Source organism: Melanerpes formicivorus, unplaced genomic scaffold (assembly GCF_026170545.1).
Source record: "Melanerpes formicivorus ecotype bairdi unplaced genomic scaffold, bMelFor1.0.p_v2 SCAF_11, whole genome shotgun sequence".
Lineage (NCBI taxonomy): Eukaryota > Metazoa > Chordata > Aves > Piciformes > Picidae > Melanerpes > Melanerpes formicivorus.
In genome coordinates this window covers 887,222-899,382 of record NW_027142363.1, presented here as the reverse complement: position 1 = coordinate 899,382, position 12,161 = coordinate 887,222, and the positions used below count along the sequence as shown (strand labels likewise).

At 41.7% G+C, this 12,161-nt stretch overlaps 1 protein-coding gene across 4 annotated transcripts in view; it reads left to right on the top strand.

Moving 5' to 3' along the window:
- CADM2 (cell adhesion molecule 2) overlaps window positions 1–12,161 on the top strand; it is a 620,606-nt gene that overhangs the window by 525,023 nt on the left and 83,422 nt on the right. For all 4 annotated transcript variants that reach the window (XM_068144419.1, XM_068144417.1, XM_068144416.1 and 1 more), the window contains one exon: window positions 1,457–1,547. In XM_068144419.1, coding sequence (XP_068000520.1) covers window positions 1,457–1,547 — 91 coding nt within the window. The remainder of the gene's footprint in view (window positions 1–1,456; window positions 1,548–12,161) is intronic.

Here is a 12,161-nt window from a genome sequence, read left to right as displayed (position 1 = left end):
TAATGGTTTGCAGGGTCCTTAAAAACATGAAGTTACAGAACAGATTTGCTGCTGGTGTAGGGTTAGTGCAGCTGGACTGAGAGCTAAATGGTGCTGACAGTGCTTTCAGTGGAATTATGACAAGCCTACGTGAAGCCTTCCCCTTTCCTTGTCTTGTGCCATGCTGATTCATTATGATATGCCAAGAATAACAAACCAAGCTAGAAAAAGGCTTCTGACATCTTTAATTGTTCACATGCCATTTGGTGTTCAAGAGGGCTGTTAGCATCTCAATAAGGAATCAGATTGCTACAGCAGATGAGTTTTTTCCATTTGATTTTGTAGGGTCATTTTGTCATGCTCTTGCTAATAGGGTATCTGTGGTGTCGCTGCTACCTCCCTGCTAACGACAGCAGGGATTGCAGGTTGGATGAGACACAACTTAGCTATCCCAGATTTGCAGGTTAGATGATTTTTTTGTGCCATAGATGAAGACTTGTGTTCTGGGTTAGGAAACTGCGGAGGAAACAGGAGGATGTAATTTCACATGAAGTTTGAGCATGTTCCTGGCTGTGCCTAGGATCCCTTTTTACCTTTCCTAAGGAGGAGGGGAAAAAAAAGCTTTGCTTCTTTCTCGATGGTCCTTGCAAGCCAGCTGGCAGCTTTGGTTTGTTTGTCAAGGATCTACCGCAAACATTTGATTCTGCATGAGTTCACCAGAGTTACATTGTGTATCTTGTTGCAGTTAAAAGTGTGAAGTTAATTCCAACGTACAGAATATTGTTTTGGGGTTGTTGGGGTTTTTTTGGTGTAGATTACAGACTTTCATATAGTTGGGGTGTTTTTGGTGGTGGGGTTCCCCCCCCCCCAGATATTTAGAACATTCTATTTGTAAATTTAGGTTAAAAAGCAAAGAAATGTTCTGGTTTGCAGGCAGCATGATTCCATTTCAGAAACAGCACCCTGTAAAACGCCTGGAAGGAGGTGTTTTATCTGAAAGCCCACTGTAGCTTTCTTATGATGAGTCTCAAGTTTCTGCAATAGAAATGTTCTCACTCAAATGTGTATTATTGCATTAATTCCTCAAACAGCAGCATTCCATCATGCAAACCTATAAATAGATGCAATTGTACAGAGTGTGTGTTACTCATCCTCAATGTTTTATTGTGTTGTTAGATGTCAGACTTTGGATTGTCTGTGTAGGAGTGTTTGCATTGAACACAGGAAGAGAGAAGCCATTTCCTCTGAGTCTATGCGCGCTTGCTGTCTGTTTCCTTGGGGTGTAAGAAGTTTACATCTATTGGACATTTTTATTGCCTTCCCGAAGACAATGAAAATTGCACAAGGCTCATATAAAAGCATCTTCAAGTGCAAATTAAATCTGTGGTGTACTTTTTTGTAAATACAGAGGAATATCTTCTTGGATAATAAACCTTTTCTGTGTGTACCAACAAGATGTCTATTTCTTTTTTCGTAGATACACCTTTAGTTAAAATCATTTCTTCCAATTCATGGCCTGAAGAAGGACAATCTATAGTTTTGACTTGTGAATCCAAAGGAAAACCAATGTAAGTGATTTAACAAGTAATGCCTGTTTGTTATTTGCCTTATTCTGCTGTGATTGCAATCTTCAGCTGCAGAAATCTGCTGGCTTTGTCTTGTCCTGGGGTGTAAAGTAATCTCTGGTATAGAAAACCCCTTGAAGCTTGTCTTCATTAAGTGTCGGTAAAGGATTGGTCTTTTACTCAGTCATCTGTTTTCGCTTTCAGGAAGAATTCCAGCTGTGAAATGTTTATTTATTTTTTCCAGCCATGTATATCAACCTGAAAAGAGTGCAGGCTTAATCACTCACTGCTCACATCGCTGAACTGATGATAGAAGAGAATATCTCTTGTGAAAATCTTCCTGCATCAGCTAGCCTCAGAGAAAATATATTGAATTTTGGAGATAGTTTGGCTGTCATTTGCAGGGAGTTTGAAGTTGAATGGTATGTGCAAGTTGGCTGCCTGTTCCTACCAGAGTCTGGGAAGATGTAGCCTTCTGCAAGAATGTACTTGGAAATTAACATCTCTGTCATCAGTCTTTTATAAAGCCAGGGCTGCAAAGATTAACTCTTTCACAGAAGCTGCTATTTAAATCGGCTTCACTCTTTAAAACAGTATCTCCTCAGATGAGATGTCATGTACTTACCCATAAAGATACACAAACAATAATACAAAGATATGAGTCAGGCTTCTTTAATATTTACCTCCTGCTCGAAAGATTAATCTGCAGTGTTACATGTGGTGATGATACACAGCTTTGCAATGGTCTTGAAAATGACAGTAAAAAAAAAATGTTTTGGCTCTAGAAAAGGTGAAAACTGCACCCCAAGTCTCACTGAAGGGCTGAATTTCTCCCTGGTGTCCTTTCACGACTGTATGGAATTGCTTAAGCTAGGCACCTGAAGTCAGATGTAGGTCAAGTCAATCATTTAAGTTGAAAATTTCTATTTTTAAAGCTCTTCTGAGTTCAGTCTGACATCATTTGAACTCCACATGCACTTCTCTTTCCTATGTTACGTGCCTCAGGCATTTTGGAGTAACTCTCCTCCATCCGGATCCTGAGTGGGTTGAGCAACTCAGTGTCAGATCGTGCTTGAGACCACGCTACTGGGAGTCTGTCTGATTGGGCTTCCACGGTGCTCAATGCAGTTGTTCTTCTGTGTGCCTATGCACTTCTAAGTGGTGGATGTTTCTGAGCTACATGCCTCTGTAGGAACTATCAGTTTATGTAATAGCCTTTGAGCAGTGCCCTAAGGGATCAGGAGGTACATACCTGTTTCCCCACTATTGTCAAATTCAGCAGAACATCCCCAAATACTTAATTTTAGGAGAGTGGTCAGCCCTGGTTGCGCCAAGTGCACTGCTGGCTAAGTGTTACTTAGGCTTGTCCTTGTCTCAGTGTTTTCTTTGTGGCAGCTACAAGCTAAGTGCTCTGTTTGGCATGCAGGCTTTAGGTGTTCCCAACCCAGATGCTTGATTTTCAGTGTCCATCTAACATTCACTTTAGGGTTAAAGAGGAGAAGTGAAGCAGTAGTTCTGTATTTTTATGTCTTTAATAACCTGTTTTTTGGCCAAAGCTAGTTTGACCCTTCACATTTGGAATCTTGAAATAATAAGAGAGTTTGGAGGTTATTTCTTCTTTTTGCTCTTTTTAGTATTGTGAGACAGACAGCTAGATAATTTAACACATGTAATTGGTATGTGAGGAGGGAGGAGGAATGGGTGTATAATATCAAGTAGGGTTTCTGGTCCTCCAGCGATTCCACTTCCACTTGAGTGTTAAAACAAGAAGGCATGGTGCTTTTCAGTTCCTGACTGACTTGTAAATACCTACTGGGCAGGTGTTTAATCTGAGCTGATGACTTGGGCTTCTATTTGAGTTCAGTGGAGGGATTTAGGCACTGTTAGGACATGGCTGGTCTGCTCTACATTAGACAATGTAAAAGGAAGAGCCAAATGTGATCACACATCTCCTACTTTTGACTGACTACATGGAGTTTAGACAGTTAATTTAGTCAGATACCTACCTTTATATTTTGGAATACCAAACCCATATATATATAAACATTTATATAAAACTTTAGATCTGTGTTCCACTTTGGTCAGTTGCAGTTGTCTCTGTTTACAGCTTATAACCACATTTTCACAATCTTCATTGAAAATGGGCAAAAAAGGGTTTTTTTCCCCACTTACCAAAGATGTTAGACTCTGTTTAAAAAGAAGAGAGACCGTTAATCCACTCACATATTAGATTTTTCTCTAGCCCCCTAAAATTCTTCCTCATTTCTGCAGGAAGTAGAAAACTCTAACAGCAGTGTGTTTTACCTTGGCATGCATAATATTTTCTGTCTGCTGCATTTAATGTTGTTGCTTTAGCTTAGCATGACATAGTTAAACCATAATGATTTCGAAGGATCTTCAGTTGAAGTATTTCCTGATTGACTGACTGATTTATTTTTAAAACTAGAACTTGGCTGCATCCTTAATGGATTCAAATGCAAGCCTTACATTCAGTTTAGAAAGGGCAGCCAAATAAAACCTCCACACCACAGAATTATCAAGGCAGGACACCTGTATGTGGTAGCCTTTAGGGCATAAATATTTTGCCAATAAATGCACCTCTAATTGTCATGCCACAAGACCTGCCAACATGGGCTGCTTGCTAGTGCTTCATTAGGTCACTCTTTCACTGTGCACAGCCAGTAATAAATAGGCATCCTCCTGGGAGCAGTTTGCAATTCCTTAGAATAAGAAACTCTAATGTCATGCTCCCAACCTACATTATGATTACCTTCTGGCTTGTAGAGAAAGAAAAACTGGAGAGTCCACAGAGCCCAAATATGTCAGTGTCACAAGTGATGAACTGCAGGCTTCGTGGAGAGCTTGGAGCCAGCCACGATCCTTCGTAGCCATTTGCACACCATGCATTAATTTCTATCCACTGTCAACTTCATAGCAGAGTTACAACAGCCTCTCTTGTTTCCTGTAGGCAGCAGTGAATCAGACCAGTAAATGAACACTTATAGGTACATTTCTCTTGTATCCTGGAGCAGCATTCACAGGCTTCAAAATGACACTAGAGATGAAGATGGAGATAAAATGAAACCAGGCTGTGACTGTGGTGATATTCATGATGCTGATAGCTGATGCACAATGACTTTCCCAAAAGGGATAAGCAGAATGAGGCTAAAGCTAGAAGGTAGTTTTACCATCTCACATCTCATCACCAATCACCTCCTTGCAAGGACTCCCCTCTTCAGACCATATGCATCACGGATACCCAGATATTGTGTTTCAGATCTACAACACAGTCCTGAGCAAAAGCCCTGCCTAACCTGCTGCCCTGTAGCAGTGAGTGGGAGGGAAGCCTTGCTTCCACCAACACTTCTGGGAAATCAGCATCCTCCAGAAATATTAAGAGAGGGATAAGGAACAACTGTTTACTATGTGTTAGAACTGGAGAACTAAGGCCTTGATAAAGGCTTCATAGTTTAGGGTGTAAGATTTCACTTGACCAAATCATATGGCGTTAACTTTGGACAGGAGAAAAATTACCTTGGACACTTGGATGTATTGCTTGTCATAATGTGTCAGATGGGCTGGAATTATTCTAGAGTCTTGAGGTTTGTAGCTGCTATGAATAGGTTCATGTCACCTTGCCTTTGTGGTCTTGGTGCAGGACACCAGTGATGGAACAGGAATCCTGACAGTGGGCTAAGGGTTTGAAGAGAAGCTGTGGACTAGAAGTGGAGGTGGAGAGAAAGATGAAAGTGTAGGTGAGCCCTTAAGTGGCAGAGAATACCGAAAGGAACAGGAAAGCATACCTGATTCACATGTGCCTCAGAGTCTGGTGCCATCAGTGGGTTTTGGTTTCTTTGGTCATGGTTTACACAGCACCAGGACTGCTGGCAATAGATGGATGCTGGCTGTTTCACACACGAAAAGGGATTTTCATCCATGAGTTGGCAAGACCCATTGAGAGGGCTTTAAGCTAAGTTTGAAGGGGGCAGAGGATAAACCCAGGGTCACTAAAGAGTAGCCTGGGGATGACATACTAGCGCTGAGGGTAAAATCCATAGCCTAGCTCGATTGCATCTACACCAATGCTCACAGCATGAGCAACAGAAGGAGCTGGAAGCCACTGTGCAGCACAATAGCTTTGATTCAGTTACCATCACAGAAGCATGGTGGAATGATTCTCATAGTGCTGGAATTGTTCTTTACATATCTGTGGCTCTTTTAATTTGTTTCTTTTTCCTCATACTGTAGTTTCCCCAGTCTTCACTTATTTTCCAAAGAAGGAAATGTAATTAAGCTTCAGAAATCAGAGACATATTTTAAAGCAATGCCTAGACTCTTCTGAAGTCACATTGGCTGACAGCACTTTGAATATTGTCAAAACAAACAAAAGGCAGCTCTGAAAAGTAAAGAAACTAAATAATCATTTGCAGTCATCTGTGTTTACAAAAGATTTCAAAAGCCAACGTTTTATTACGGTAAGCTGTAGCTTCCACAGGCTGTTGTGTCTTAATATAATCTAGTGACTCAAAACTGACCCAAAAGTCAACTCCAAAACCACCCCATAATGGAAGAAAGGTTCATCATTTCATCTTCTTAGTCAGCACTCTCACCAAAACATGCATGAAAGATGAGAGCTCTTTTTAAATCAGTGTCACTTCAGCAGGAAGAATGTCAAAATACCACAGAATAACTAGGGCACAGGAAACACAGAGAGAGTTGGCTGTCTCCTGTGTGCTTTAGAGAAATGCCTTTCCATCCTGTGAGGCTCAGGGGAATCATAGTGTAGCTGCTTGACTAACAAGTGAATATTTGGCCTTGTTTGAAATAAATATGAAAGTTTGGTTGTTGTTTTTTTTCCCCAGGAGAATGCTCATATTGTGTCCTTGATGAGAAGAACATCATTTGTAAGGTCATGAAAGAAAATTCTGGAGAAAAGCATGATCATTAATAAACACTAATATCATATGTGTTTAATAATATAAAGTAAAATATTCTAATATCAGGAAAAAAATTAACAATGGCACACCCAATAATCAAGCCTGCACTGTAAAGATATTGTAAATGATGCACGTGCCACGGGAAGATCTCTTTTTTCCCTAGCAGCTCTTTAAAGAAGACTCCCTTGAGTGAGACAAACACTTTGCAAAAGCTAATGGGAACAAATCCTAAAGATGAAAGAGAAATATACAACACTGTTGTGTCAGTGACGCTAACAAGTGGCTGTTTCATTTGAGAAGGATCTGACAGGGATCCAGGTGAAAAGAGAAAACTTAGTGACAAGAGTTAACTAGGATTCAGTCACGTGGTTTGTTCAGTTGAGGCTGCCGGTGAATATTCAATACCATGCTTTAAAATTAAAGTTCTGACTGGAACAAAGTCTCATGGGGCTTGAAGTTCAGATTGTAATCTGAGAGGCTTCCTGTTTCCAATTGCTGCTTCCAATGTCCAGTTTGGGGTGTCGATATTTTCCGCTGGGCTGCCCGCTGGTCACGGGGTGGGGGAGTCGTTCTCTTGCTGGTTTCTGCTTCTGCTTTTGCTATACTTTTCTGCAACACAGGCTTAGGCAATTTTACATCATAACTTCTCATTAAACCCCTTATATCAACCTGGGCTGGGTTCTTTTTCTGTTATTGTCCCTTCTGTCTCTGTGTGTGGGGACTTGCTTGTGAGAGCAGGCTGTCTTAAATTAGGACAGTCTATTTTGGTGCCCAATGTGGGGCATGACAAGGGTTGAGATAACAAGAAGTGAGATAAAGATTCACTTAAGGGTTGTTAAAATACTTTTGTGTTCAGGGTGTTTTTCCCATAGTATGTTCAACATATTGATGCATCTGCTATATGGGGCTGTCTGGGTCTGATGTACTGGGGCCTAGCTCTGGTTATGTTACATAAAACATTACGCACTTGTATTTGATGTGCTTTCTCTGGTGGCACTTATCACATCAGGGGCATGGATTAATGCTATCATGTGGCTGGCATGTTATGATATGGTTATTCCACTAGTCACTTGGTGTATCTCAGCATCACGGTATCACAGTACATGAGAGGTTGGAAGGGACCTCCAGAGATCATTGGATACAACCCCACTGCCAAAGCAGGATCACTTAGGGTAGTCTGCACAGGAATGCATCCAGATGGGTTTTGAATGTCTCCAGAGAAGGAGACTCCACAACCTCCCTGTGCAGCCTGTTCCAGTGCTCCATCACCCTCACTGTAAAGAAGTTTCTCCTCATGTTGAAGTGAAACCTTCTATGTTCAGGCTTGTAGCCATTGTTTCTTCTTTTATTATTGTGCACCACCAAAAAGAGCTTGGCCCTCTCCACTTGACACCCACCCCTCAGGTATTTGTACACATTTGTGAGATCCCCTCTCAGTCTTCTCCAGACTAAACAGCCCCAGATGTAATCTCACCCAATTGATGGGCCAGGTTTTGTCCAGAGTCATACAGGTCTTTCCCAAGAATACCACCTGGAGATATGTCCCAAGGCTGGACTATGAATGGCAGGGTGTGTGGGGGGATATGGGCAAGTGCCTAGGACAGTGGTCACCTCTGATTTCTTGGAAATTCACCCCCAAAAAAGTGCCAAATCCTGGCAAACTGGAAAACATCTGTTGTCAGCCCAAAGGCCCTGAGTGGCAGAAATCACTGTGATGTGTTGGAGCTTGGCCCAACCCTTCTCATCACTGTTTGGTGTGCTCAAGGGCCAGAAAAGATCTCTGGACCAACAAATAGACTGGCAGGAACCCTGGCTGCTCAGACCCCAACAGCAGGCATGGCAGCTGCCTCAGAGAACCAATCTGTGCCAGTATCAGTCACCCCTGCATGGAAAAGGAAACATACAGGGAAAGCAGTTCATTTAGCAAAGGATGAGGATGAATCCAGGTCATCGTGGGAACAAGGGAAATAGCCAGAGCTGGTCACTCATCTTTAGCCCTGGCCTTGAAAGATGGCTGAGGACAAATGGTGGATGAAATGACTAGTAGGCTTGGACAATGCAAGGGAGGTCTCTCTTAACATGCCAGCCTAGATACAAAAACTGCCACTGAAGACAGTGACTGAAGACTTGCTGAAGTCAAGGGAGACAACACATACTGCCTTCTTCATCTACAGATCCTGTGACTTCTGCAGAATCTTCACATATTTGGTGGTCAGACAATCATAGAAACATTTATGCCATTTCATTTTCCCACAGGCTCAAGGATAAAATGTATTACAAAGCAAACAGCAGAATAGCTCTGCCTTCCTCTGAACAGTTAACTTAGTTTGAAGTAATTCAAAGTGGAAAGACCTCTGAACCTAAGGGGAGTATTTTGATAAATGCTAGAAGGAAGTCATTTGGATTTACTGATTTTCATTATGGGATGGGAAACATCATACTGCTTTGCTTCTGTAGAGCTGTGGCATTATGGACTGGATACAGCCTTTCGAGAGGATTCCTGACTTCTTCAGGGGAATAGGAATGATGAATGGTGGCTATGAATGATCTGTATAACACAGATCTTATTTGATGCATGCCCTCAGAACAAAGAATTACAATCATTTCTTCATAGGTGTTTCATCCTCCCAATATCTGAGAGCTTGGCAAATATTTAAGTGTGGGTTTTTTTTAATCACACCTGTGGACAGTTAGAATATTCACTTGCCTCAGACCTACAGCTGGGAAGCAGAACAACAGTTCTAAGATCAACATTGTTAAACAGACCATGTATGTTTCATGTCTAACATTGAGCACAGCCCAAGCTTTCCAAGAGCATGGGACCTGACATAGGATCACAGCACTGGTTTGAGTCATTGCAGTGAGTCCTTTATACATCTGTAAATCTGTGCTCAAGAGTCTGAAATCAGAAACTAGTGGAGAAAACTGCAGAAACCCACTTGACATTCAGCTGGTAACATTTTGGTGTTAGTACTTTGTCAATGTTGCATTGAAACTGCGTCATAATGGCAGGTTTAAATTATGAGTCATGAGTCTGGTGGCCAGCTTTTTGTCCATGCACCATTGTTTCTTCCCTACACAGACACGATACACTTCCCAGCTTCTCTAGCAGGTGGGATGGAAATTCATGTAAGGAATCATCTCATTTGCTGCATTTATTCACTGCAGAATACTCTCTGGATTGTGCCATGAATAACTAGCAGCCTGGAAAGGAATGCCAGCATCAACTTTGCCTTTATGAATTGCCATAATGAATCTGGAAAGGCATGCCTGTTTCTCTGCTTAGCCTTGCAGAATGATCCATGGCCCAGGCTGGATTCTCAGGCACTATCAATAAATATTAATGATTTGAAAAATTGGATCAATTTGTCCATCTCTAGGAGGAAGCCTTATTCTAGCAAAGTATGAATGTGGTATCAAAGTGTTTCTCCTTTAAGCTTCATGCATATTTGTTCATAAGAAGTCCTGAATTGTAAGAGTCTGTTTCTAGGTTTCTGTGGAAAGGAGCTCCTAGCTGAAAGGAAAGGAGGGAAGTTAGAATCTGGGGTTCTGCTGCTTTATGTTTAGATCTGGACAATTCTTATCTTAACTAAAAGCTGGGTGGCTTTGAGTGTTGTTGTAACTGCTTTGCATTTAGCAAACTAGGAGTCTCCCTGGCATCCTTCACCTTGATCCCAGAAGCAGCACTGACCCTCTAATCCCTCTCAGCAGCTGAAATACCTGTTCAGAGTTGGGTTTTTTTGTTTGTTTGCTTTGTTTGGTTTTTTTAATCTGATTTAGGTTTTCTGAGCATTCTGGATTTACAGTTAAGTGTGCAGGGGCAAGTCACACACAACTTTGGGTAAGATTCTGTAAATGTATTCTTTAATAAATGCTCACACATGCAGGTCAAAGTATTGTATCTGCGAGTGTAGGCTTAGACAAAGACTAGATCTCTCCTTTACATTTCTCAGCCTGTGTTCCTTGTCACTGGGGAGTAGCTCTCCAAGTAGCTTGGTCGCTTCTATTCCTGTCATTTGTCTCACTTTCTGTTCATTCCATGTTGTCTGTCTTCAGATTTGGCTTGTTCATCAATTCAGTATGGTAGGTATCTCTGTCCTGTCTCTTCTGCCTCGCACTGCTTTCTTCAAATGGGACTACTTCTTTTTTTTCCAACAATGATTTTATTTGATTTTTTAAATCTTTGTGTCTTTATCCTAATTAGAATCATCATAGAATCATCATAGAATCAGTCAGGGTTGGAAGGGACCACAAGGATCAATTAGGCTTTCACTGGTTTATGTCTCATTGGGAGTAATATGAATTTCCAGTTCTCCAAGAGGAACTGATTCTACCTGAGTAGTGATTGTTAACTCAAAACCAACCTACTATGGACTTGATCTGATGGGACATATATAAATGGTGGGATGTAATCCATGTTGGCTGATGCTAATCACTCAGTCTCCTCACCATAGTTATTGTCAGCCACACAGAAATGTGTCACCAACCATACTTGTAAGTCAAGCAGCTAGATTCCTCACCCATGTAGGCAGCAGTACATATATGAAAGCTTTGTCAGTGTGAGCCTGGAGAAGAGGAGGCTCAGGGGAGACCTTATTGCTCTCTACAACTACCTGAAAGGAGGTTGTAGCCAGGAAGGGGTTGGTCTCTTCTCCCGGGCTACCAGCACCAGAACAAGGGGACACAGTCTCAAGCTGTGCCAGGGGAAGTTTAGGCTGGAGGTGAGTAGAAAGTTTGTCACTGAGAGAGTTGTTAGCCATTGGAATGTGCTGCCCAGGGAGGTGGTGGAGTCACTGTGCCTGGAGGTGTTCAAGAGGGGATTGGATGTGGCACTTGGTGCCATGGTCTAGCCATGAGGTCTGTGGTGACAGGTTGGACTCGATGATCTTTGAGGTCTCTTCCAACCTTGGTGATACTGTGACGCTGTGATACTATTGAGCACTAGGTTTTGAGCTTTCAGTCAGGAGAGTAAAGAGAAAACATTTCATGTGCAGCACAGGCTGTAACTCGTGACAGAAGTTTTGGAGATTGGAAAATACATAACTGTCAATAATTGGGAACCTTTTGAATATCCAAATTCTATTCCCAGTTTGTTTTTTGAATAATTCCATTTAATGGTCACTGATGTCAGCCCCAGTCTCTGCTGAAGAAACACTTGGCAACATGTGCCAGTACTTTGCTATTCTTGCTGTAATTACTTTCTTTGGATACTTGAACAGTGTCTATTCTGAAGGAGCTAATGCTATCTCCTGCCATAATCTAGTGGGCATCTGTTAGGTGCTCTGTTGGATGAGTGCTCATCTTTTCAGTGAACTGTTCTAGTATTTCATGAAGGCTATGACGTGGATAGCAGAAAAACAATTGCCTAGTGAACCTTTCCAGAGGGGCAGTATGTCTTTGCAAAACACACAGCCACTTGTTTTAAAGAACTGTGTAAATATTCACCTTGGCACCAGTGTTTCTTTGGTGGAACAGCTCCACTGTGGGATCAGGCTATGATGCAGTAGATAACGTAGTAAGAAGCAGGTAACAGTTTTGCTGTGACATGGTGTTTATATTTAATAGATTACATTTCAGTTTGTGTTACACTGTCTGGGAGGCTGAATCTTCTGCTCACAACTGGGACCTTCCATGCTTCCTTCCCCCAGTGTTTTGCAGGGAGTAGGGAAATTGGTGTTAT